The sequence below is a fragment of the Trematomus bernacchii genome, unplaced genomic scaffold (assembly GCF_902827165.1).
Source record: "Trematomus bernacchii unplaced genomic scaffold, fTreBer1.1, whole genome shotgun sequence".
Lineage (NCBI taxonomy): Eukaryota > Metazoa > Chordata > Actinopteri > Perciformes > Nototheniidae > Trematomus > Trematomus bernacchii.
This window is the reverse complement of record NW_022987966.1, coordinates 1,764,059-1,791,048: the sequence shown is the minus strand read 5'-3', so window position 1 is coordinate 1,791,048 and position 26,990 is coordinate 1,764,059. Positions and strand designations below refer to the sequence as shown.

Genomic DNA, 26,990 nt, shown 5'->3' with positions numbered 1-26,990 from the left:
AAATGGAAATGTTGGACAAAGACTTCTACTTTCAGTTCAAGTATACAAATGTAGACATTCCTTCCTAAAGCATTAGCAAAACCAAACTTAAAAAAAAATCTGCTTTACATGTTTACAACATCTTTCTTGTTCTCCTCACATTTACATGACTGTCCTATGCAGTTGACTGGACCGGTGATGCAAACATTCAAACACAATCTGAATCTACCAATCAAAACATTGATACGAAAAAATGCCAAAACTACACAATGTGCGTATGACAATAAAACCTTGAATCTTGAATCTTTGATGGTTGAGAACTTCAAAGAGCACCTATACTTCTTAATGTATGAGATTGTAATGAAGAGGACAACACTCTGTCTCTTCGGACAAACTAACCACAACCTGCTCTCTGGTGTTGTTGTCCTTGTCCTGTCTGAGTCACACATGCACATGGTGTCTGAATGATTAAAACCAGTCTAGTGTCCTGTATTCTCTCATGCTCTTGGGAAACTCTAAACCATTGATTCACAAAGCAGCAGCAGCAGGAGATATCTATAACATTGCACCTAAACAGCTGCTTGTGTTTGTATCTATAAACTATAGATAGTCCAACTGTTCAAATATCCAGTCACTCATGGTTCTTCTTATACATTATCTCCTCCTATTCTTTTTGTACACTCCCTCTGATGCACACACAGCTTCTTAATGTATTTCCTTCTCTTATACATGCACTCTAGTTGCTAATCTTCGTTTTGTAGCCACTATACTACCAGTGCTTATTTTCAGCACTGGACGTCCATAAAATCAAGTGTTTGTCCTCTCCTTTTTTTTGTTCATCTTTCTATTGTGTTGTTTAAAGGGGCATGGTATATTCATTTAGTATATCTTATATAATATCAAAATAAAACCCAGTCTGTTAAATACTTGACACAAGCACTTCATATAGTTGTTATACACTTTTATAATAAACAGGAGTACAATAATTACCACTCCTGCCAATCAGGACCCATTGAAGGCTGCCTTGTTGCTGTTAGTCTCTGCAAGTGGAATCTAAATGAAACCCTCTCTCCTCCGGTCCAGATGACACGGTGTCGGCGGGCAGCAACCTGGACATGGAGGACCGGGTGTCCCACCTGGAGCAGAAGCTGCAGCTGCAGGAGGACGAGATCCAGCTGCTGAAGGCCGCTCTGGCCGACGCCCTGCGCAGGCTGGGCTGCTGTGAGGAGCAGAGCCTGGGTCAGCCGCCGGGGGGCCACGCTGCTGGGAGGAGACCCCTGCCCACCACAGCAACAGCACATACCACCAAGGGTAAGAAAGGTAATCGGACAAAAGTATACCAGCGCCCAGAAGCATCACTACCTAGTTAATTTTCTCATCAGTATCATCAATATGGCCAAGAAACTCTCCTACATGACATGGATCTAGAAAGCAGCAAAAGCAAATGAAAGTCTTACTGCACATACTGTTGCAAGGCAAATGTATTTATACAGCACATTTCAACATTCAAAGGGCTATACGAAAAGCATTCAAAGCATTATGATATAGTGCAACAAGTAACGCAGAATGACGTGTCATTAAAAAGACAAGATAATACAAAATAAAACAGAACTTTGCATGTCATATCGGTCACATTGCAGGGTCACCATTGCCTCACATACAGCACAAAGTCCCAGATTCAGAATTATTATCGTCTCTCAATTCCCGTTTTGCTGATGAAAATAATATTTTTTCCTTTCAGTGCGTCAGCTCCTGCAGGCTCTTCCCTCCAGACCTCTGAATAACGGCTACGTTCAACAGAAGCGCCTCCTCTCCTCCCCCTCCTCTCCTAAGAAGGAGGTGCTACAGTCCATCAAGAGGTACACAAAACCAGAGTGTATCTTGGTTGAATAGAGGAGAAGAAGTGTAAATATATGTTTTTAAAACACAATATTGTCTCCTTTAGGAAGAGTATGTCCACCGAGCGTCTCACTATGGTGAGGAGAGAGATGGGGGTGGAGAGTCGGAGTCGGACCACCTCCTCCAGCAGCTCCTCCGGAGGCAAAGGGTAACGTATCAGCCTCCTCCAGTGGGATACTGTACATGTATATTATTCACTGTGTTATCTAAAATACCCTCTTGGACTCTGCAATACTAGAAAACGAAAACAGCAGTGACATTTTACACAAAGGCAGAAGCAGGATCTGGGGTTAGTAAAGTCTCTCCAGGGTTATCTGGCTTGTCACTCCTACGCTGTTAGTTCCCTTTCTACCAGAGTAGATCTCCTTGGTAACTTATGCTGAACAAGTCACCTGCTCTGAAACAGGTTATGTTCTATATAAGAAATGAAATAGAGTACAAACCCCACCTGCCGACCGATTAAAGCTTAGTGCAAGGATCCTAAAATAATAAAACTTAAATATGTAGAAATGTAAGGCTCTCAAGTGGTAATCCAGGCTAAAGTGCAGGAAAGATGGCTGGCAATAAATCTCCAACTGTGTGAATGTGTGAATTAAAAGAAATAATATTGCACATCTTCCAAACAATATGACTACATTTCAAGTAAGCAGGCTTACTTTAACACCTTCTAATCACCCACAGCATAAGTAACAGGAGCAAAGTAACTCAGAGCAGTGCAGACACTGTAAGTTCAGGTCTCTTGTTCATGTTTGTGATTGGTCAAATGCTGCAAATTCCGCCTCTTATATGCAGGGTTCGTACGGTCATTGAAAACCTGGAAAAGTCATGCAAATTCCAGGCCCTGGAAAAGTTATGGAAAACAATATTTTTCCCAAAGTTTTGGAAAAGTCATGGAAATGTAACTAAAGTTGCGTCAAATATAATTTACATTTGATCTAATTGCCGAAATAATCTGCGGTCGCGAGCTGTTATGTGCCATCATGATGCGCATGGTGTTATTTTTTTATATATGAAGCGCAAGCTGTGTGCTCGAGTCTTCCTGCCTGTCGGCTACCTACGGTGCATTCGTTAACAGTAACTGTGCGGTCCGGAGTCACTGTGGCACAGACTGGACGGCTGGTGAACAGCTGTTAGAGCGTGCCGTTCAGGTGTTCAGAGCAGAGCTCCCTGTTGGAGCAGCAGAGCGTGATGTGAACTGAAACGTTTTTCTGTCGCAATATTATTTAAGGAATCGTTGAGCTAGCTAACTAGCATACATTGTCACTATCTGCTAACGTTAGCTTTAGCCTTCGTTTTCTAATAGTTTCTTTCATAGGCTATAAACAGAGGTGGTATAAGTAAATATTGTACTAGAGTAAAAGTAGAAGTACTCAGATATTGTACTAAAGTAAAAGTAGAAGTACTCAGATATTGTACTAGAGAAAAAGTAGAAGTACTCAGATATTGTACTTGAGTAAAAGTAGAAGTACACAGATCTTGTACTTTAGTCAAAGTAGAAGTACTCAGATATTGTACTTGAGTAAAAGTAGAAGTACTCAGATCTTGTACTGGAGTAAAAGTAGAAGTACACAGATCTTGTACTTGAGTAAAAGTAGAAGTATTCAGATATTGTTCTTGAGTAAAAGTAGAAGTACTCAGATCTTGTACTGGAGTAAAAGTAGAAGTACACAGATCTTGTACTTGAGTAAAAGTAGAAGTATTCAGATATTGTTCTTGAGTAAAAGTAGAAGTACCAGAGTCTTTCCCCGCTCAGAAACCCAGGTCGTCGCACGCATCTCTGCTTGTGACATCTCTCAGTGGATGTCTGCTCACCACCTCAAGCTCAACCTTGACAAGACTGAACTGCTTTTCCTTCCGGGAAAAGATTGTCCCACTCTTGACCTAACAATCAACATCGGCACCTCTGTTGTTTCCCCAACTCAAGGGGAATCTGCAAGGAATCTGGGTGTGACCCTAGATAACAACCTGTCCTTCACTGCAAACATCGCTGCTACAACCCGCTGCTGCAGATACACTCTTTACAACATCAGGAGGATACGTCCGCACCTGACCCAGAAAGCGACGCAGGTTCTGGTCCAGACTCTCGTCATCTCACGCCTAGACTACTGCAACTCCCTCCTGGCTGGTCTACCTGCATGTGCCATTCGACCTCTCCAGCTCATCCAGAATGCAGCAGCTCATCTGGTCTTCAACCTTCCAAAATGTTCCCACACCACGCCGCTCCTCCGCTCACTTCACTGGCTTCCAGTAACTGCTAGAATCCACTTCAAAACAATGGTACTTGCATACCATGCTGCGAATGGATCTGGCCCTTCCTACATCCAGGACATGGTTAAACTGTACACCCCAGCACGTGCAATTCGCTCTGCATCAGCCAAACGGCTCGCTGCACCCTCACTGCGAGGGGGACCCAAGTTCCCATCAGCAAAAACACGTCGGTTTGCTATCCTGGCTCAAAAATGGTGGAATGAGCTCCCCATTGAAATCAGGACAGCAGAAAGCTTGCACATCTTCCGGCGCAGACTGAAAACTCATCTCTTTCGACTCCACTTCGAGCGATAGAATTACTAACAAAGAACTGCTAACAGAGCACTTATATACTAACAGAGCACTTATATACTAATAAAGGACTGGCTTATCTAAAGCTAGTTGAGTAGCACTTGAAATGTTTTGGCTCTATGAAACCTGATGTACTTATATGATTCTGTTTTCTTCAAGTTTGTATCTTCCTGGTCGAATGTACTTATTGTAAGTCGCTTTGGATAAAAGCGTCAGCTAAATGCAATGTAATGTAATGTGTAGGAATACTCTGTTACAGTAAAAGTCCTGCATTCAAAATGTTCCTCAAGTAAAAGTAGAAAATAATTATCATCAAAATATAGTGAAAGTAGCGACAGTAAAAGTAGTGATTCTGCAGATTGGTCCATTTCAGAATAATATATATGATATGTTTTATAATGATTGATCATGAAAGTGTTATCACAGCTGGTAAAGGTGCAGCTAGTTTGAATGACTTTGTATACTGCAGGGTAGCTTGTGAATTTACTCCAGGTGGAACTAAAGTCTGATTTAACACTTGATTATATTTCACATCATTCATCCACATCTGTAAAGTAACTAAAGGTATTAAATACCATTTTCCTCTGAACTGTAGAGGAGAAGAAGAACAAAGTAGCAAAACATTGAAATACTTAAGTAAAGTACAAGTATCTCAACATTGTACCTAAGTATAGTACTTGAGTTTATGAACTTAGTTACTTTACACCACTGGCTATAAAGATAGAAAGACTAAGCCTTACACAGAGGCATGAAAATACATTTTCAAAATGCTCAACAGAGCTGCCAAAATTATAAACTGACTGCTACACAATTCAAATAAATGCTTTTATATATTTCTATTAGATGTGACTCTTTAGCGTTTCTGTTATTATTAACACTGCTGCTTTAGTTGTTCTGACTGCTAAAATCCTCTGTTATTCCTCATTTGAAAGCCGATATTCCGTGGGGTCGGGGGGCTCGGATCCTTGTCACCTTTTTCATATGTGATGAGTTTGCATCCCTGACTACAGTTGCTTTAGCGTGTAGAAGCTAGTAAGCCTACTATTTTATTTGTTTTAGATAGGCACAACATGTTTCATATGCTGACCTTATTTTCCTGTTCCATGTTAAAATAAACCATTTTCAGTGGTACCGCTGAGAAAGAGTAATTATTTTCGGTCATGGGAAATTAGGTAAAGATCATGGAGAAGTCATTGAAAAGTCATTGAAAATCATTGGTGAAAAAGTGTATGAACCCTGTATATGTGAACTACAGTAGCTCGTAGCCAGACTGAAAAACCCTGGGTTGACCTACAGAGATGGTAGATGGTGGGGTTAGTTGATCCAAATAACACAAAGATATCCTGTGTATGTTCAACTGTCTTCATATTACATTCAGGGTTAATAGGCAAGGCAAGGCACGTTTATTTATATAGCACCTTTCAACACAAGGCAATTCAAAGTGCTTTACAAAAATGAAAGACATTAAGAAAATCGCATTTAAATACAGTCATTAAAAAGCAAAGATAATAAAATAAACATTCAAAGAAAAAATACATGAATAAAAGTTACAGTGCAGTTTAAGATATAAATAGTTCAATTAAAAGCAGCGACAAAAAGAAAAGTCTTCAGCCTGGATTTAAAAGTAGTCAGAGTTGCAGCGGACCTGCAGGTTTCTGGTAGTTTGTTCCAGATATTTGGGGCATAATAACTGAACTTCTCCATGTTTAGTTCTGACTCTGGGGACAGAAAGCTGACCAGTCCCTGAAGACCTGAGAGATCTGGATGGTTCATAATTTAGCAGGAGGTCAGAGATGTATTTTGGGCCTAAACCATTCAATGCTTTATAAACCAGCAGTAGTATTTTGAAATCAATTCTTTGACACACACAATTCTCTAACAAGTAAGAAGTAACACACAGGAAGCCAGTGTAAAGACTTCAGAACAGGAGTGATGTGATCCATTTTCTTAGTGTTGGTGAGGACTCGAGCAGCGGCGTTCTGAATTAGCTGCAGCTTTCTAATAGATTTTTTAGTGACACCTGTGAAGACACCATTACATTAGTCGAGTCGACTGAAGATAAAAGCATGGACAAGTTTTTCCAAATCCTGCTGTGACATTAGTCTTTTAATCCTCGATATATTCTTAAGGTGATAGTAGGCTGTTTTAGTAACTGTTTTAATGTGACTGTTGAAACTCAGGTCAGAGCCCATGACTACACCTAGAGTTCTGGCTTTATCTGTTGTTTGGAACATCGCAGACTGAAGCTCAGCGCTAACGTTTATACCTTCTGCCTTGGCTCCAAAAATCATTACCTCAGCTTTATCTTTGTTTAATTGGAGAAAGTTCTGACACATCCAGTCATTGATTTGCACTTACTCAGTGTTTGAATTGGAGCACAGTCTCCTGGTGAAATGGTTACGTAAATTTGTGTGTCATCCGCATAGCTTTTAGGGCTGTGCATCTTCACTGGTCTCACGATTCGATTCGATTCGATTACGATTATCCTGTCTTCGATTCGATATCACGATTCATACCAATGCGTTGCATCCTCAATTTTCTATATTACTGCACATGGCTTCTTTTTCATCAATGAATACATGCAGTAAATACATATGAACTCTCTTTTTATTATTTAGAAAGTGCTTCAGAAATCAATAACATAAATGTCTTGACATTAATTTATAAACCAAAATAAGTCAATTGTTTAGCAAAAACCAAAAACTAATGCTTCTGCAGTCTTGCTGCAGCTTCTAGCAACGGTCTTCTGTTAAAAAAAGGACACTGAATGTCCTGAATGTGGCATCACAAACATGACTTGAGTCTGAACACAGCAGACAACAGGAGTATTTACAACAGCATATACAAACAAAAATAGTGCATGTGGGTGCACACTTACATTCTCTGTCTTACTGTTACATAAATCCCATGATTGTATGAGATTAAGTTAGCTTCATATCTCAATCAGTGATTAAGAGAATAATAAAGTTTCTATCAGGTTACTATCAGCCTGTCACTCATTATTTTCAGGGAGGGGGCGGGGTTTGGAGGAACAGAGGAGACGGTGATCGCAGAAGCTTTTTCCTTCTGCCTTCACAAATTGTGCACACGTATATATTGTCTGAAAATAGCAAGAGGACATTCATACTCTGCAATCCAAGACTTAACTAAATCCACCAAAAACCTGACATGATTGTAACGCGAGTATTTTTAAAAAACATAAATCCTTGTGTCTCTGAGCCGCAGCGACACGGAGTGATTCAGAGCGGGTCCTTCTGCTGTTGGTTCTGGACTGGTGTTCTTGTGTTGGTGGATAAAGCAGACTGCTCCGTGTTTGGTGTTGCTGTGCCGCTGTCACGTCTGTTCCCTGATCTCTGCGTCACCGACCGATTTGATATTAAAGTGACAGAAAAAAAAACTTTATTGTAAAGCCGCGGCCGTAAAATCAGGAAGCAATGTTACTACGCTATAATCGATTATGTTCTGTCACTGCATTGATGCAGAATCGTCCACGTCCGCATCGCGATGCATCATAGAAACGATTAATTTCAACACCCCTAATAGCTATGGTAACTTATTTTGTTGTTTTTCATTATCTGAGCCAGTGGTAGCATGTAGATGTTAAAGAGAAGAGGCCCCAAGATGGAGCCTTGAGGAACCCCACATGTTATATTTGTCAACTCAGATGTGTATTTACCTATAGAAACAACGTTTTTTCTGTCCTTTAAGTAGGATTCAAACCAATTTAGAACTGTTGCCAAAAGTCCCACCCAGTTTTCCAGTCGGTCTAGTAATATGTTGTGGTCAACAGTGTCATAGAGAAAACATAATGCTCTCTGTACCTGATGTTTCCATAGAAACCATAGAAACCAAATAGTTTTGCCTTTAACAAGCTCAGAAAACATGACTGTGATCTGTGAGTTAGCAGGCAGTGGAGGAGCTCAGTGGGTCACGTTCGATTGTTGTAATGAGCCGTCTCTAGTAGGGGTTTCACAACTACCTATATTTACTAGTCGACAAGTTTTTCAAAATAGTAGTCGACTAGTTGTTACGTCATAATAAAGACACACAAAGAGAGGTGTAAAACTGTATTTTGTATTGCAATGCATACAGTTACGTTAAACACTGTAACAAAGGAGCATTTTAATTTGTGTTACATGCTGTTACATGGCTGATTAAATTAAAAACAGTAACTGGACTCACCAAATCTACTGCAAAAACTCTGTTAAGAACATAAATGCAACTTAAATCCACTGCGCATTGCGCAACACTTTACTCGCTGTCACTGTCCTCCTCGATAACGATGTCCACCCTTCCAGGTTTTTTGGTTTGCGTTAAGGAAGACAAAAGCATCAACATGTGAGGGAAAGAGGCTTGACCGCTGTCGGGTGACAGTGTTGCCTGCCAGGGAAAACATCCGTTCACTTGGGGTGCTGGTGGCTAGCCAGGTAGCTCCTGGAAAGCTTGGCTAAACGGGGGAAGCGGTTTGCGTTTTGTGCCCACCACTTCAGAGGGTTATCCATTGTGGGGATATGGGGTGTCTGCTGGCAGTAATCCCGTAGCTCATCCGCGCCACTGTTGACCCGTTTTTTCTTGTTGCTCTCGAAATGAGGTCAAAACAGCTGTTCAAAGGGGGGGTGTTAGTGGAGCACGTTCGTGAATTTTTAGTGCCGGAGCTAAAACTGAAACTGTAGAGCGCATAATTGCGGCGCATTTGCGCATAAGATGAGGACCCCTGAATGTCAGACGTGTTTTGCTGGAGCATTTTGCAGCACCTCAGTGCCAATGTCGGCATCCTCATCTCTCACGTTTGTCTCCATTTTGTTCACGACTAGTTGACTAGGGCCTACAGCGCCAACTAGTGGTAGAGGTAGTCGACTAGTCGATTAGTTGGTGAAACCCCTAGTCTCTAGTCTCTCCTCTCTCTCTGTAGACAGACTAATGCATCACTGTAAGAGGCAGAAGGAAACATTGTGTCTGTTTAAAGTAAGACTGATGGACAGTGAAGTATCCATGTGTCACAGCCAGTGAACACAACACGTGGATCTATGAGGGGCAGTACAGGCCGTAATTCATACTGGTCCTCTCACACACATACATTCTCCTTTTACATACATATATGTTCACTCTTACACACATACATTCTCCTTTTACATTCATACATTTTCACTCTCATATACATATACATATATATATATATTTACACTCACACATTCATACATTTTGCTCTCATATTATCATATTTCAATGTACACATTCATACATTCTCCTTTTACATACATATATGTTCACTCTTACACACATACATTCTCCTTTTACATTCATACATTGTCACTCACATATTTATACATGTTTCTCTCACACATTTATACATTTTGCTCTCGTGCACATTCATTCAATGTTTACATTTAATATTATAAATAATATATGCATGTCTGAAGACAATATATGTATGGAAGAGAATAATGTATGTATGTGTGAGAGAAAGTATAGTGGAAACGTAAGGAGTAGGGGGGCTCATGTTCAGATCTTCTGATTCAAATCAACATGATGGAGGGAGATGAATCCGTGTATCTTCGGACCATTTGTTTTTCTTTATTAAACAAGTAAACGGAAGAGCGTCTGAGAGGCGTTTTTGTTTTTTACCTTACTAAATGGTCTAATGGTCATTGGAGCGAGGTGCGGGGCAAAACTCACGGATGTGATTTCAAAACAAAAAGCACTCGTTTGCTTGGAACTGTGATAATATTATAATCAAGGGGAAACGAGGTGAATTTAGCGATCATAACGAAAACGGCCAAGACACACATTGAGCCCAGAAAATGAATGTTATTAAGGGCTGTAAATATAATAAGCCTATGTCTAAAATGGACAACATTGTTAGGAGATTTAAACTATACAGTGATTCTGCACTGCGGTCACCTCAGCCGTCTCTCACGTTTGTTTTTTCAAATCAGCAGCTCTTCATTTTCTTTCCTGCTATATTTGAGGAGTGATACAAATATTTTTTACCACAAGTTGTTAATAAAACTGACACTGTTGGACTCAGTACTAGTTGACTGCTACCAGAAAGGAACGAACTAGCGGCTGAGAAATAATCATATATTAAAAGACAGCAGCATCATAAGAGGCCTACCAGCAGTGGCGGACTGGCCATCGGGACGTTCGGGACGAATCCCGATGGGCCGGTACCGAAGTAGGCCGGTCGGACAATTCACAATTCAAAACCCTCCTGCTCACATTCAAAGCCCTCCACAACCTGGCCCCCACCTATCTGGCTGCCCTCCTACACCCCCTCTCGCTCCCTCCACTCCTCCTCTGCTGGCCTGCTAACTGTCCCCCCCCCACGCCAAGTCACGATGGGGGATCTGGCTTTTAGCTGCTTCCAAACTATGGAACTCTCTCCCCCTTCACATCCGCCAGTCTGACACAATAACCACGTCCCTCCTCAAAACCCACCTGTTCAGATCAGCCTACTCACTGAAGCGCTACAGCAGGGGTACTCAAACTTTTTGATTAAAGGTCCACTTGTGAATTTTATACAAGGTCACTGGTCCGGAACGATGCCAGTAAAGTGCGTGACATAAATCAACATCCATAACATATACACACACACATTCAATACATACATACAGTATGGTGGCTTGAGCTAGTGGGAGTAATGGCACTGTTTGCCTGTAGCCAATGCCTTGAACCTCGGCACAAAAGGTGTGATAGCCAGGCGGAGGCACTGACCCAAGTGTTCATATGTATGAGTTTTTTACAATGTTCATTGTGGAAAATCCAGACTCACAGCAATATGTTGAACCGAACATGGTGAGCAAATGAATGGCCACCTTCTGAAGGTGGGGGACATTTGCTGCAGTAGCCGTCTTTGTCCAGAATGTCACAGGGTCACAGTCCACTTCCTTCAGAGCAACATTCTCCTGGAGATCTATGAGCTCAGTTTGCAGAGATGAAACATTTGCCCACGGGACGATGCTCTGTGCCTCTCTTGAGAATTCTTGAACATTCTTCACCAGAAATGGAGATCCAATACAGAGCAGGACTTGCTTAGCAAGACTGAAATCATCAAAACTGTTTTGAAAATTCTCAGCCAGCCTCTCCAGGAATGCAACATGAGTGTGATGGTGATTACCATTAGTTTGCTCCAATAGAGTTGGAAAGTGGAGATGTGCCTCTGTTATGTCACTCCTGAAGATCTCCAACTTTCTTTGGAAAGAACGTACTGCTGACATAAGGTCACACACTGTGTTGCCTTGGCCTTGGAGCTTGAGGTTGAGCTCATTTAGATGAGATGTCACATCCACCAAAAAGGCCACACATTCCATCTTTTCATCATCCTGCAGAAAATCAAGGTACTGTTTGGCTTTGGCATTTTTCTGCTCAGACAAAAACATCTGCAGGTCTTTCCTGATGGCCCAAAATCGCTCCAGAACCCTTCCCTTACTCAGCCACCTCACGTTGTTATGAAGGAGATTGTCATCATAAGCTGCATTGACCTGGTGAGAGAGAGAGAGGGAGAGACAGAGAATGAGAGAGAGAGAATGACACACAGTGACAGACACACACACACTTTTCTTTACTATGAACTAAAAATAATATATGTTTTCATTTTTGATTTAGCCAAATGTCAACTACTCACACACAGCAAAATAAGAGTAATTATTTTAACAAAGTAAACCTCAGTCTGTTTAATACAGATGACTGGCCATCATACAATGCAACCAAGAGTAATACACTTACCTCTGTCAGAAATGCACGCAAAAGGCGGTGCTGAAGGGCTTCGGAGGCTCTCAGGTAGTTCACACGCTTCATAATGTAATTGTCTCCATGACATCTGAGTATTCTTTTCCAAGATTGGAACACAGCACTGACTGGTGAATGATGCAGTGGTATGACAGCAGGTCTGGATGGTGCTCTTTCAGGCGCTGAACAGCTCCCTTCTCTCTCCCAATCATGGCTGGAGCTCCATCAGTTGCAATGGACACCACAGTCTTGAGGTCAATTCCCATTTCATTCAGCATCTGCATGATGGCTTCATAAATGTCCTCTCCCCTGGTGTGGCCATGGAGGGTTTTGAGGCCTAATATGTCCTCACAAAATGTTCCCTTTGCCTCACTGTAATACCTAACGAAGACGCTTAGCTGGGCGTTGTCAGTGCTGTCAGTTGATTCATCAACAGCCAATGAAATGCACTCTGCATTTTTGATGTCATCCGTCAGCTGTGTCACCAGATCTTTAGCAAGTAATTCAGTTCTCCTGGTTGTAGTGGAGTTTGATAAGGGTACCTGCTTAATTTTCTCAGACATCTCCTGTTTCTCCTTACCCTCCAACAAAGCCTCAGTTACTTCAGTCATGCACTCCTTCACTACTTCTGAATCAGAAAAGGGCTTTTTGTGCTTGCCCAAAACCCAGGCCACTCTGAGTGAGGCTTCATTTACTCTCTCTTGCATTGTCATAGATCTGACAAACAGACTGTGTGTGGCTTGATACGAAGATTTTAACTTAGTAAGTTTTGCTGTCCTCACCTCTGTGTTCTGGGGATACTGCCGCTCAAAATAGCTGTGCTTCGATTCACATTGGTTTGGTGCTGGACTGTGGGAGAATACATATTTCTCTGTCCATTCTTCTTTGAATTCTCGGTTCTCTTGATCAACTTTCCTTTGCTTTGCGAACTTTGAGAACAACATGCTACCAGCATTCGCAATAACGTGTGCAGGAAAATATCATAACAATGACGCTGCGCTTCTGATTAGGGAAAAAAAACCTCGCCCCTCCCCCTCCCGAATGCTACCAATGTTTTATGGGAGCATTAGAAAGTCAAGTTAAACTTGCGGTTAACTTGCGGTCTGCAATGCGTGTCACGCTCGCGCACACAAGTAAATGTATATGCACGTTCATTCTCACAACGCGTCAGACACAAGAAAATATACATTAATTTTAGGGATGCTCCGATCGATCGGCCGCCGATCGTTATCGGCCGATATTAACTCTCGGCCGATCAATCGGTGCTCTCTATAAAGGCCGATCAGGAGAGCCGATCACATGACATAAAATACATGACACTTTTCTCTGTGCCTGGCAAAACAACATCGCCAAAAGGGCTTCACCGGTCTGGCAGTATTTTAAGGTGTCCGAAAAAGACAATAAAATAGCGGTATGCAACGTGTGTGAAGCAGAAATCCTGCCGCTGTGACGGACCGGTGAGCGGAGCATAACACACACATCTAGTTAGACCTAACACATTTAGCTATTTTATCTACCTCTGGAACTCATTACTGGATCAGTGAGCTGCATGAGATACTGACAGGCTGTCAGGGGAGGGAAAGAGGAAAAGAGAGAGAGGGAGAGAGGAAAAGAGAGCGCTTCTGCTCATTTCTCAGACATCTCCTGTTTCTCCGTACCCTCCAACAAAGCAATCTAATTTACATCAGAATCAGAAAGTTTTATTTTCATTTTTTTTTTTTTTTATAATGGGACACAGGGTTCAGTCCGGATTGATTTGTAGTTCGGTCCGGAGTTTGAGAAGCCCTGTGCTACAGTATGTCTCCTGTTTCCCAACTTGTTCCCTGTTACAGTCCTTTTGTACTGTCTTAAACCTTTCCTTAGAATATTTGAATTCTCAGGTGTCCTTGGGTGCTTTGAAAGGCGCCTCTAAATAGAATGAATTATCATTATTATTATTATTATTACTATCTGAAACGGTGTAATAACTTTAAACAGTTTTTCCAGTCACTTGCCCCATGCATTCAGCAGCAGCAGGCCCGTTATGAAATGTCCTCATTTCAACAATAAAGAAATGCTACATAAACGTTATCTTGCACATTTTATCGAACCATTAATACCAGAGAGAGAGAGAGAGAGAGAGATTTTTTTATTATTAACAACACAGTAACATATTTATACAGTCAGGTCAATGTGCATGTATGTCTTTCAGTATGCGTTTACAAGTGAACACGTCTGCATTTCCTGTATGCAAAGTCATCAACAAGGTCATCGTATGACAGCTGCTGTGCCAACTGTGCGTTGATGCTTATGATAGCCAGGCCACCTAAGCGTTCTTGTGCCATTGACGACCGGAGGTATGTCTTCATAAGCTTGAGTTTTGAAAAGCTTCTCTCAGCAGACGCAACTGTAACAGGAAGAGTTACTGCAATGCGGAGGGCAATCCAAAGATTTGGGTACAGTTCCTGCAACTCTTTTTCATGGAGAAATGACAACATCTCCAGAGCAATCTTTGGTAGTGGCAGCTTTGGGAGGTTGATGATCTCCTGGACCATCTCTGCACCATCAATATCAGACTCTCCTGCTGCAGTCAGTGTCTTCTCTACCTTGCTGCAGTGTTTCTGCAAGTCACCCATGGGCATTCCTTGAAGCTGGCTGAAATTAAGCAGCACTCTAAATTTCTCTTTGACCTGACTAAGTGTCTCAAATCTCTCTTGCAGTGATTTGAGAGCAGAGTCAACAACAGTGTTAAAAAATGTCACCTCAAGCTTCTTCAGAGCATCACTGAAGGGCTCATCTGCAGTTTCATACCCAAACTGCCTTTTTGTACTCCTCAGCCTCTTCGCCTTAAGTTCTGGCTCTATGTTGAGGATCTCACAGATTTCCTTGGCAGTTTACTGAGCATCAGTAAACCCGGACTGTCTGTACGCTGCAAGAGAGGATTTTGCAGTTTCAATGAGTCTGACAGCAATGTCAAGTTGCATTGAACTGGACTGCAGCAGCTTATTCACCTGGTTTATGGTGGTGAGAATGTCAAACCATACCACTGTGCATATCAAAAACCTGTATGAAGCCACTTCTTCTGCCAGAGCCTGAGCTTCTACTTTGGCAATTGGGTCATTCACAGTTCGCCTTGCCTCAAGGAGAGCTTCTCTGATTTCTTTTGTCTGATGTCTGACAGCAGCAATACTCTGAAGTCTGCTCTCCCATCTCACATCACTCCAGGACTTCAGTGTCACATTGACATGTTTGGTCAAGATGCTCCATCGCTGTGTTGCTCTTGAAAAGAAATTGAACAGCTTCTGCACATATCCAAAATAGCCTACAGCATCCTTAGATGACTTGGCTGAATCTGCTATTACAAGATTCATGGTATGGGCTCCACAAGGTACAGACAGGGCTCTTGGGTTTTTGTTGAGCAGTCTGGCTTGAACACCTTGGTTCTTCCCTTTCATGTTTGCCCCATTGTCAAATGGAATCTGCAGCTCTACAAGTGTGTCCAGTATCACATTTGACAGGTTCAGACCAGTAGTTTCCTCCACAACCACAAATCCAAGGAAGTACTCCTTAACCTCCGGCTTGGGTTCGAGTGCCACAAAGCGCAGTACAATGGACATCTGTTCCTTATGACTCACATCTGGGGTGCAGCGGAGGATAATGGAATAATACTTGGCCTCTTGCACACAGGAGACAATAGTTTCCTGGACTCCGTCACCAATTATCTGAATCAGTTCGTTTTGTATTCTCTGTCCAAGATAGTGAGTGCGGGTGTTCTCATCTTTTATTTTTGCAAGGTTTGTAGCCTTTATTTAACCAGGTTAAAAAATCCCATTGAGATCAACGATCTCTTTTTCAAGGGAGACCTGCGGATGATGATTTCCGTGACAGGATCAAACCTAGCCAGCGGCTCAACTTCCTTCAAAAAGTTACCATTATCTAGCTCATAAAGCTGTAGTGAAGAGCCCCTGAAAGCCAGATTTCTGGAGGCAAGTGACAGTGTGATGCCAATGAGACGTGTGAGGACGTTTCGCCATCTTCTCCTCTCTCTCTCTAGCAGAGTCAGCTCCTGCTGGTCAATTGTCTTGCTCTTTCTGAGACGTGTCTCAAGTTCCCTCCATTTTAGCATTGACTTTGTGTGATGTGGGTTGTTGTCATGACTCTTGAGAGCAGAGCTAATATTTGACCAATCACCAAAGCCCTCTGTAGTCAGCTTTACGTCTTTGCCACTAAAAAGCTTGCAAGCAAAACAAAACACAGAGTTGTTCTGCTTTAAATAATCAAGCCAACTTCTTGTCACCTTCTCTCCATTGGCAAGTGAACGATAGGACAGACCATGGTGAAAGCCTCTTCCATCGTTTTTAGGGTAAATTAAATTTGACCCAACTTTTAAAAGGCCCATGGCGCACAAATTCTACCCGTTCAGTGTCTGAGAAGTGTGCTGGCCAAAGAGCAGGATCAACTGGTTGTGCACTAGTGACGGTGCTTGATACCTCACTGATTGATGGATCTTGTAATGTGCTGGGTGCTGCTGCGTCTGCAACTGTTGAGCCGCTGGTTGACGGGCCTGGCGGAGTGTTGGGTGCTGCTGGGTCTGTACCAGAGCCGCTGGTTGACGGGCCTGGCGGAGTGTTGGGTGCTGCTGGGTCTGTACCAGAGGCGCTGGTTGACGGGCCTGGCGGAGTGCTGGTTGCTGCTGGGTCTGTACCAGAGCCGCTGGTTGACGGGCCTGACGGAGTGTTGGTTGCTGCTGGGTCTGTACCAGAGCCGCTGGTTGACGGGCCTGGCGGAGTGTTGGTTGCTGCTGGGTCTGTACCAGAGCCGCTGGTTGACGGGCCTGGCGGTGTGTTGGTTGCTGCTGGGTCTGTACCAGACGTAACGCCGTTACATGTGTTCCATTACAACCTTTATATATACAGTCTATGGTTACAACCCAACCATGATTATACGTAACGTAGGCCTACTATGGAGGGGACTTTGACAGAGGATTACTCAAAAAGTACACAGTAAAAGTACTTCATATTATTTCTGGTAGCAGTCAACTAGTACTAAAAAATATTTGTAACACTCCTCAAATATAGCAGCAACAAAAATGAAGAGCTGCTGATTTGAAAAAACAAACGTGAGAGACGGCTGAGGTGACCGCAGTGCAGAATCGCTGTATAGTTTACATCTCCTAACAATGTTGTCCATTTTAGACATAGGCTTATTATATTTACAGCCCTTAATAACATTCCTTTTCTGGGCTCAATGTGTGTCTTGGCCGTTTTCGTTGTGATCGCTAAATTCACCTCGTTTCTCCTTGATTATAATATTATCACAGTTCCAAGCAAACGAGTGCTTTTTGTTTTGAAATCACATCCGTGAGTTTTGCCCCGCACCTCGCTCCAATGACCATTAGACCATTTAGTAAGGTAAAAAACAAAAACGCCTCTCAGACGCTCTTCCGTTTACTTGTTTAATAAAGAAAACAAATGGTCCGAAGATACACGGATTCATCTCCCTCCATCATGTTGATTTGAATCAGAAGATCTGAACATGAGCCCGCCCCGCTCGACCTTCTGAGCCAATCACAGCGCGATGATGACCTGCCTTCCGTTTCAACTATACTCCTTCCGTTTCCACTATACTTTCTCTCACACATACATGCATTCTTCTCTTGCATACATATATTGTCTTCAGACATGCATATATTATTTATAATATTAAATGTAAACATTGAATGAATGTGCACGAGAGCAAAATGTATAAATGTGTGAGTGAAAAATGTATAAATATGTGAGTGACAATGTATGAATGTAAAAGGAGAATGTATGAATGTGTACATTGAAATATGATAATATGAGAGCGAAATGTATGAATGTGTGAGTGTAAATATATATGTATATGAGAGTGAAAATGTATGAATGTAAAAGGAGAATGTATGTGTGTAAGAGTGAACATATATGTATGTAAAAGGAGAATGTATGAATGTGTACATTGAAATATGATAATATGAGAGCGAAATGTATGAATGTGTGAGTGTAAATATATATGTATATGAGAGTGAAAATGTATGAATGTAAAAGGAGAATGTATGTGTGTGAGAGGACCAGTATGAATTACGGCCTGTACACGGCCCCTCATATGGATCACTTCTTAAAGGGGCTCTATTCTGCTCATTTTTAGGTTGTATGTAGTGTCTCTACTTGTCTCCATGCTTTAATGTTCAAAAAGCTCTTTATTTTTCTCATACTGCCTGTGCTGCAGCACCTCTTTTCACCCTCTGTCTGAAACCAGAGCCCAGTCTGCTCTGATTGGTTAGCTGGCCGGCTCTGTTGTGATTGGTCAACTGCTTAGAGATGTCCCGCCCCTTAGCCTATCACGTGCAATGTGTTGGAGCGCTAAACAATAGCACGAGTGTAACATAGTGATGTCAATTTGTAACAAAAGTAAACAAAGGGGTCCAATGGAGGTGTTTCAGGCAGGGGGGGGGGATGTGTGGGAGAGAAACTCCCTCTGGAGGGAACACAGGGCTTTTAGCCTTTGCAGACCATTTACATGCACACAAACCTATAGAACAAACTCCAGGAGAGGGAAAACCCCAAAGAGCATAATAAGGACTCTTTAATAGTTTTCTTTTTCTTTTTTTGACCACTTCGTTTTTCCTGTATATTTTGTTGTGTTTCTCCTCCCTCTACTTTTCTTTCTCTAATCAACATCCACACTTTCCTTTTCATCTGCGTCATATCTCCTTTCCTCATTTGCTTTCCTCTTTCCTCTTTTTTTTCTATTTCTTCTTTTCATCTTCTCCCTCTCTGTGTTTCTGCTGATGGATCAGATTTCCAGCAGCTCTGGGTTAAAGGGGGATGGTCACCAGGCAGAGGGGGTGTGTCTGCACAGTCAGGAAATGCGTTCTGATTGGATGACAGGCTGAGCTAAAAGTTTGCTCAGAGAAGGAGGAAGTGTGTGTTGCTGTAGCTGTTGAGCAGGACAGGAACCACTCTCTGACTCTCCTCTGTTGACTGTTACTGTAACGGGAAGCTGCAGACATGAAGAGATCTACAAGGTAAATTATGACTTTACAACAGAGGATCAATGATTTAGAGCAGAAGCAGAGAGGATATACTGAGGAGAAGAAAATATGTATGTTCTTACTTATTCATAGAACTAAAATAAGTACAAGTATGTGTTTTCTGGAAGTAAGTGTTCAGTTTTAGTCTTGAAAAATGCATAGCCACTTTTAAAGTCTACTGGGTGGATTTTAACTAACTGTTTAACTTTTACTTAAATAGATTACAGATTGCACAATGAAACACAGTGTGGTTTGGTTTCTAAAATGCTCTCACGCTTTAACAGTTTAAGTTGTTGGTTGTTTGTCAGTCTAAAAACATCTGTAGTCAATTGGCTGTTGCTGCACGAAAGCCTGAAGGAAGTTGTGTTGCTTTATGAAACTCTGTTGTCACGCTAACCGTTTGATCCAGTATGTGTGCAGAGATGTGTGTGGCTGTGGGGAGGGGCTGCAGCTTAGTAACATGAATACCACAGAAACAAGAGCTGGTTGTGTTAGTGGACCATGGATCAAACGGCAAAAAGGATAAATAGACACAATCCTGTTAAGGGGTGGTCATAGTTTAATTGTGAAGCTGAAGCTAATGGGTTGTGTCCATTAACCTAACCACTGCAGTACTTCAGTCACAATGGAGCAGGAAATGGAAGACCATGTACTGTGGAACTTGCTTTTCTTTTAGAAAGCTCTCAGGTCCATATATCTTCAACTTAAAAACTGAAAATTGAGTTTAATAGATGTCATAAATAAATGTTAATGTGGTGCCTGTTTCTAAAGTAAATGTCACAGATTAATTCAGCATAGTGTTAAGTGTCATAATGGCTCTTTTGTCTTGTCTAATGAGGGTGGACTCAATGAAATATGTCACATTTGCGTCAGGTTATGAAACACACGCAGAATGTGGGATGAGTAAATGTGAAGTGACAGAAGACTGGTCACACTGTGCTCAGCAGTTCTGTCAGTGATGGTTCTGTTGAATCTAATTTGATTCTGGCAGCAGACAGGAAAGAGCTGATCAAAGTTTATAAGAACATAAGAAATATTACATGTAGAATATTTGCATGTGTTGCATTGAGTGGTGCTCTTTTGCACAACCTTCATTTTAAGGTTCTTCAAAGAGATTGCAATATATTTCCTAAACCTGTAGAGCAGCTTGAAACTGTTTTTATACAACCCCCTGCAGCACTGTTGCTACAAACAGCAGCTGATGTGGCTCTGATGTTACTGATTCCGCTCAGCTTGCAGAAACTCTTGATAGCATCGATTGGACCTGCTGCAACAAACATATTGACCACATGCTGCAGAGAAACATTTTTGCAAGACTAGCACCAGGGATAGCCACATAAACCAGATTAGCTTTTCTTTAAATGCCTTTAAATTTAAGTTTTTTTATGTTGTACAAAGATACAAGCAATAGATTTTCCCCCTTGCAGTCTTATTCTAATGACTTTGTTTAATCGGACAGAAAAAATAGATCCATAATGAGGTTACTTTAAATGTACACTGGAAACATATTTTTATAATTATGGACTTAAAACAACATTTGTCAGTAAACACAACAACTAGAACAAATAAAGGTTTGCCCTCTTTCTGAAAAAAACATCTGCATCATGTTGAAAAGGATTCATCCTTTTCCTGTTGTCAAATGAAATCTGTCACTTTCCTTCTCTTGTTATCTCATACATCTGAAGCCACAGTAACTTGAGAGTGGAGAAGTCTAGTGTAATATGGGATTATGTATCTTGGCGTATTTCTTGTTGAGGGAAGATGCTTGGATATGTTTGTGTCCATTAACCTAACCACTGCAGTACTTCAGTCATAATGGAGCAGGAAATGGAAGACCATGTGACTGTTTCACTGCTCGCACACTTCAGGGGCTAAGACCCGTCTGTCAGACCACAACATCCATCTTCTCTGCGCCTGCACTACTTTAATGACCAATATCCATCTGCAGTACTCTGATGAAGCACTTTACTAATAAGATACAATGATAAGGAATATCTTGTAATCATATCATGTAACTGAAGACAAAATATAAGTTCATTTGTGGAAAGAATGGTCAGGATTAAAAACATCTGGCCTTGCACACACACTACTGAAATACTCTCACATTCACTAGTGAACACCTCACACACACACAACTGAAAATTAAACCTCACACACTTTCTTAATTTTCAGTAGTAAGTGTGTGAGGTTTCATTTTCAATTACAATTTTGAAATTAGGCCAATTAGAATTTTGGCCTACACGGCCCCTCATACCTTTTTCTCCTAATCCACGTTATCATCTGGTCACGAAAGCACCCTCTTGCACCCTGCGCATGAACCTGAAGTGAAATTCTAACTTTAATGGCCTACATGTTTATTTATTTTACAACAGCAAATGTTTGTTGTTGATCTTGAAGCTAAGTTAAGGGACGTGAGGGTCCACTAAAATCTCATTCTGAAAAATACTATTGTAGGAAGCTGAACAAATCGCATCTGAGAAATAAATTGGAACTGAGCGTTAAAGCCAAAAAAAAATCCAAACATTCTAGCTTTCCAGATGCCATCAAATCTTGCAATCTCAGGACTGTACAGTAAGTAGATGCAGACAAGAAGCAGTTCTACATTTATACTTTGAATAAACCACCAATTCAACATCTCAAATTGGGATCAAGTTATAGATACATAAATCATTATTTACAAGTTGCTGGTCTGCTTCTATACCTGTAGAGTTGTATAGGAATGAGACCTAAAACCTAGAAATTAGTTAGCATTTTGGGTTCCCTTATCATCAAGACGAACATTAGCCACCTTTAGCTTAGAACTGGTGTTGTGAAGTCATGTGACCGTGATGTAGTTGGTTTATAGCCTACTGTTAGGTTTTTACTCCTGGCAAAAAAATGTATGCTTCAAAACCATAAAAGTCATGTTAATATATCGAGATTATCCTGCTGAACAAACGTGGAATTATCAAAAACGTGTGTTTGATACAGATCTTATTTTCTACAATATTCCAAAATCAAATCAAAAAATCCCAGTGCTTTTTGTCGATGGAGCCCTTGGGATGCTAACTTCGGTCTTGGCCTACAAAAATAGCTTTTCATCACTACAGCACTCCATAACTGCTCATTGGTTCTAACACAAACCAGTTGTTTGTGTGCAGCCAGGCGGAACATGCCGACAACACACTGAGCGCTGCGTGGTAATGAGAGGTCTGTTTGTGCATTCCCTCTCCCTGGAAATCTTGTCTCTGGGACTACAGCCGTAAGGGTTTAAGATCCACAGTTATTTGCCCTGTCCGGCTGCCAGTTACCCAGCATGCCCTGCATTCATTACAGACTCCTACAGGCTAGGACTGTGCCATGCCTCATCTTCCAAGCAGACCACACACACACACACACACACACACACACACACACACACACACACACACACACACACACACACACACACACACACACACACACACAGTGAAAAACACACACACACACACACACACACACACACACACAGAGAGAGTGAAAAACACACACACACAGAGAGCGAAAAACACACACACACACACAGAGAGCAAAAAACACACACACACACACGCACACACACACACAGAGAGCGAAAAACACACACACACACACGCACACATAGAGCGAAAAACACACACACACACACACACACAGAGAGCGAAAAACACACACACACACACACACACAGAGAGAGAAAAACACACACACACACACACACAGAGAGAGAAAAACACACACACACACACACAGAGAGAGAAAAACACACACACACGCACACACACACACAGAGAGCGAAAAACACACACACACGCACACACACACACAGAGAGCGAAAAACACACACACACACACACACACAGAGAGCGAAAAACACACACACACACACACACACACACAGAGAGAGAAAACACACACACACACACACAGAGAGAAAAACACAGAGACGACCTTTATATGGGGACTTTAAAGAGCCGACACCCAGGCTGGTCACCTCCGGCTGCCCAGAGACTGTCTTCTGATCTCCAAATGCTTTGTGTTCAAACACACACTTAGTGCAAGCCCTCATCTTCTCTGACTAGTAATTATTCTCTTCTCTTGTGTGCCTTTTTATGGAAACACATTGTTGCAGACGTACTTTACGGTAAAAGAGCAACAATTCTAGGAAAACACTTCACTTTTTTTTTTTTTTTTTTTTTTAACCTTTATTTAACCAGATAAAAAACATTGAGATAAAATCTCATTTTCAATGCTGACCTGGCCAAGAAGGCAGCAACGTTACACATAACACATAACACAAACATATAAAATACAGAGAACATAAAGAAAACAAAAGACGAAAAAGCAGTCACTACATTGTGCACATTAGGACAATAAAAAAAGTACACTACTTGTTACTGCAAGAGCAGCTGGTGGTGAGGACTTCAGACAACTTCAATTTAAAACATGAAATAGAGACAAATGCCCTCAGTTTAAGGCGTGATTGAAGGTCATTCCAAGACCAAGGACCATAATAAGAAAGACTCCTTTTTCCAGCCTCAGTCCGCAGAGCAGGTACCTGGAACCGTATCCAGGCACTGGATCTGAGGTTGTAAGAGTCACAAACTGGGGCAAATCTGACACATATGTAGAGTGGAAGCTTACCTAAAATGGCTTTATACATTAATAAAAACCAATGCTGCATCCTACGCATAGTAAGTGAGGACCATCCAGTTAGGCTATACAGTGTGCAATGATGAGTCCTATAGGGTGCATTTGATATATAACGCAGTGCAGCATGGTAAAGTGGGTCAAGTTTGGCCAAAACAGTGGGACAGGCAAATCTATAAATGGTATCACCGTAGTCCAGCTAGGACAGGAATAAGCCAGAGACCAACCTTTTACGGGATGAAGTTGAAAAACAACATTTAAATCTGAAAAGGAAGCCAAGAGTGAATTTCAATTTCTTTGTTAAAACTTCAATATGGTGTTTAAAGTTCAGATTACTGTCCAACCAAAAGCCCAGATATTTGTAGGTATCAACAAATTCAACAGAAACGCCATCAAGGGTGTCAATGGAGAGGCAAGAGGAGGACGCTGACTTGGGAGCAAAAAGCATTGCTTTGGTTTTCTTACTGTTCAATAGCAGTTTAGAATCAAGAAGCGCATGCTGCAGCGTGATACAATCTGATTTTAAATTGGAAACGGCCATATCCAAACATATGCCCACATATGACCTGACGGGCTCAGAGACAGTGCGCTGAGGCTTTTCTCAGGAACAAATGCAACAAACACAGTTCATTGTGTTGTTTTAAGGTGTCATGTTCAGTGTTTTTTTAACAAGCAAAGGTTAAGTTTACATTCCGTGTTACTCCCCAAATTGCATTGTTTGAGTTTGATAAACATTTGCTAAGTTTACTTATTATAATATTTTAAGTCAGCTTCTTCACTTCTTTTCTTTGCATTTCCACCACACACTCAGGATAGTCAAATCCATCGCCCCGTACTCTCCTGTTGCTGAGCAGCAAGAGACAAGCCTTCAATTTCCCTTATCTTATCAAGCCTTACTTTTACTGCTGTTGCCATGGAGATATCCACCTGTCAGCTGAGGCAGCGCTTCAACAACTGATCTTATTGGTTGACAGCATCCTGACAGGTTGAGGCTGAGCGTGCTCTGAAATGCTCAGCGGGCAGTCCTGATTGGCTGACAGACGGCTGATTCAGGAACAGCTGAGGATGCAGCTACAGGTTTTGATTGACAGCTGTAAATATGGATTTTGGCAATGTGGCTGACTCACTTTTGTAATGTTTTTATACAAGTACATTCAGCCTTTTTATATGACCTTTGGGGACAGCAGGATTCTCTCTCTGTCCTCTTTGATCTTCCTCTGTCTCACAGTTTGGCAGAGCGCAGCATTCACTGTGTGTTTAGCTGATAACACTGTCACCATCCATGTGTGGTACATGAATAATAAGGCTTCTCTGTTTGCTTTGTGTCTGCTGACTTGATCAAACACTCTTTATCAAACTGTCTTCACAGTCACATTAGTTTTCCATTTCCTCTTTTCATGAAAGGAAAACAGAGCTGTGTTTTCAGCTCTCTATCTTTTACAATAACAAAGACTGTGCCCAACTGTTGAGACTACATTAAATCTATGTGCAGGTCCTGGCACATCAACGAGCCTGGGGAGTACTGGCCTGGTGCCAATTTACTCTGCAATGCATTAACGTAACTGTTTGAGCCTGAACTCACTAGTGGACATTATGTCTCGCCTGGACTGTGATGTGCTGCACTATGACACAATGTTGATCTGTCTCAAGGTTGGGATTTTTATCAAGCACAATACATTTGGAGCAGTTTGGAAACCAAACGTTCAAGTTATAACCACTCCCTGTTTTATCACGCCGCGGCAGGAGCGTTCCAAGTAACAGAAATCATTTAAAGAGGCACTATTATACTTTTTGGGGTTTTCCCTGTCCTGTAGCGTGTTCTAAAGGTTTTAGTGCATGTAAATGGTTTGCAAAGGCTAACATCCCTGTGTTCCCTACAGATATACTGTAGTTTCTCTCCCACACACTCCCCCCTTATAAAATACAAACATGAACCTTACAATGATTACAATAGGGCCCCTTTAATAACTTTTGATCATCAAAGTAAGAAGGTAAAAAGGTTATGGCCATATCTGACTCAGATTAAATCTGTAGGAGGAGTTTGTTGAAAGTACAGAGCCTGAAAATTGCCAAATTGCCCCCAAAAAAACACACAAAATGTAATACTGTATGGTCGACCTCCTTTTGATTTTGAACAACAACCCCTAGAAACTTTTTAATGACACCATTTCACATTGAAATGATACATGTTGATTTTAAAAAGTAAATCAGAAATATGGTACTGTTGCTTTTACAAGTGTGATGCATGTAGAACATTCCATTTAATCTGTACCCTTAATAGAAACATTATTTCCAAGCTCGAGGGAACTTAATCCTGCCTCCAGAGTCCATCCTCTCAGACAATAAGTGCAGGGGTATAAGAGCTGACCTCCAGGTCTCCATTCTGTGATGCATGGTCTGTGTTTCTGCTGACTCAGTGCTCTGAAGCTCACAGACATCCTTATTGTCTGGTAATGTGACATGTGGTGAGGGGTTGCAGCTAACCATAAATAATGTAGTATCCTGATGTTGTGGAACAAAGTGTCAGGAAAAGAACGATGATATATTCTGTGTGTATTGTTAAATGTACTTACTGGTACTTCCATTATGTTCCCATTATGGATGAAAGCCAAACCCAGAACCCTGTTATGCTCTAATCCTTATTAGAAACATTTCATTGATGTTTCTGTTTTCTGTTTCAGCAAAACCAAAGAATGCTCCTTTAATGCAGGTACGTTGAGTTTGTACTCCACTTGTGTGTGTGTGTGTGTGTGTGTGTGTGTGTGTGTGTGTGTGTGTGTGTGTGTGTGTGTGTGTGTGTGTGTGTGTGTGTGTGTGTGTGTGTGTGTGTGTGTGTGTGTGTGTGTGTGTGTGTGTGTGTGTGTGTGTGTGTGTGTGTGTGTGTGTGTGTGTGTGTGTGTGTGTGTGTGTGTGTGTGTGTGTGTGTGTGTGTGTGTGTGTGTGTGTGTGTGTGTGTGTGTGTGTGTGTGTGTGTGTGTGTGTGTGTGTGTGTGTGTGTGTGTGTGTGTGTGTGTGTGTGTGTGTGTGTGTGTGTGTGTGTGGTGTGTGTGTGTGTGTGTGTGTGTGTGTGTGTGTGTGTGTGTGTGTGTGTGTGTGTGTGTGTGTGTGTGTGTGTGTGTGTGTGTGTGTGTGTGTGTGGTCATTATGT

At 41.7% G+C, this 26,990-nt stretch overlaps 1 protein-coding gene across 1 annotated transcript in view; it reads left to right on the top strand.

Annotated features, from left to right (window-relative positions):
- The window catches only part of eml2 (EMAP like 2), a 54,441-nt gene that overhangs the window by 12,089 nt on the left and 15,362 nt on the right, over positions 1-26,990 (top strand). Inside the window, 4 exon segments of the mRNA XM_034115815.1 lie at positions 1,063-1,290; positions 1,721-1,838; positions 1,925-2,026; positions 26,524-26,552. Coding sequence (XP_033971706.1) covers positions 1,063-1,290; positions 1,721-1,838; positions 1,925-2,026; positions 26,524-26,552 — 477 coding nt within the window.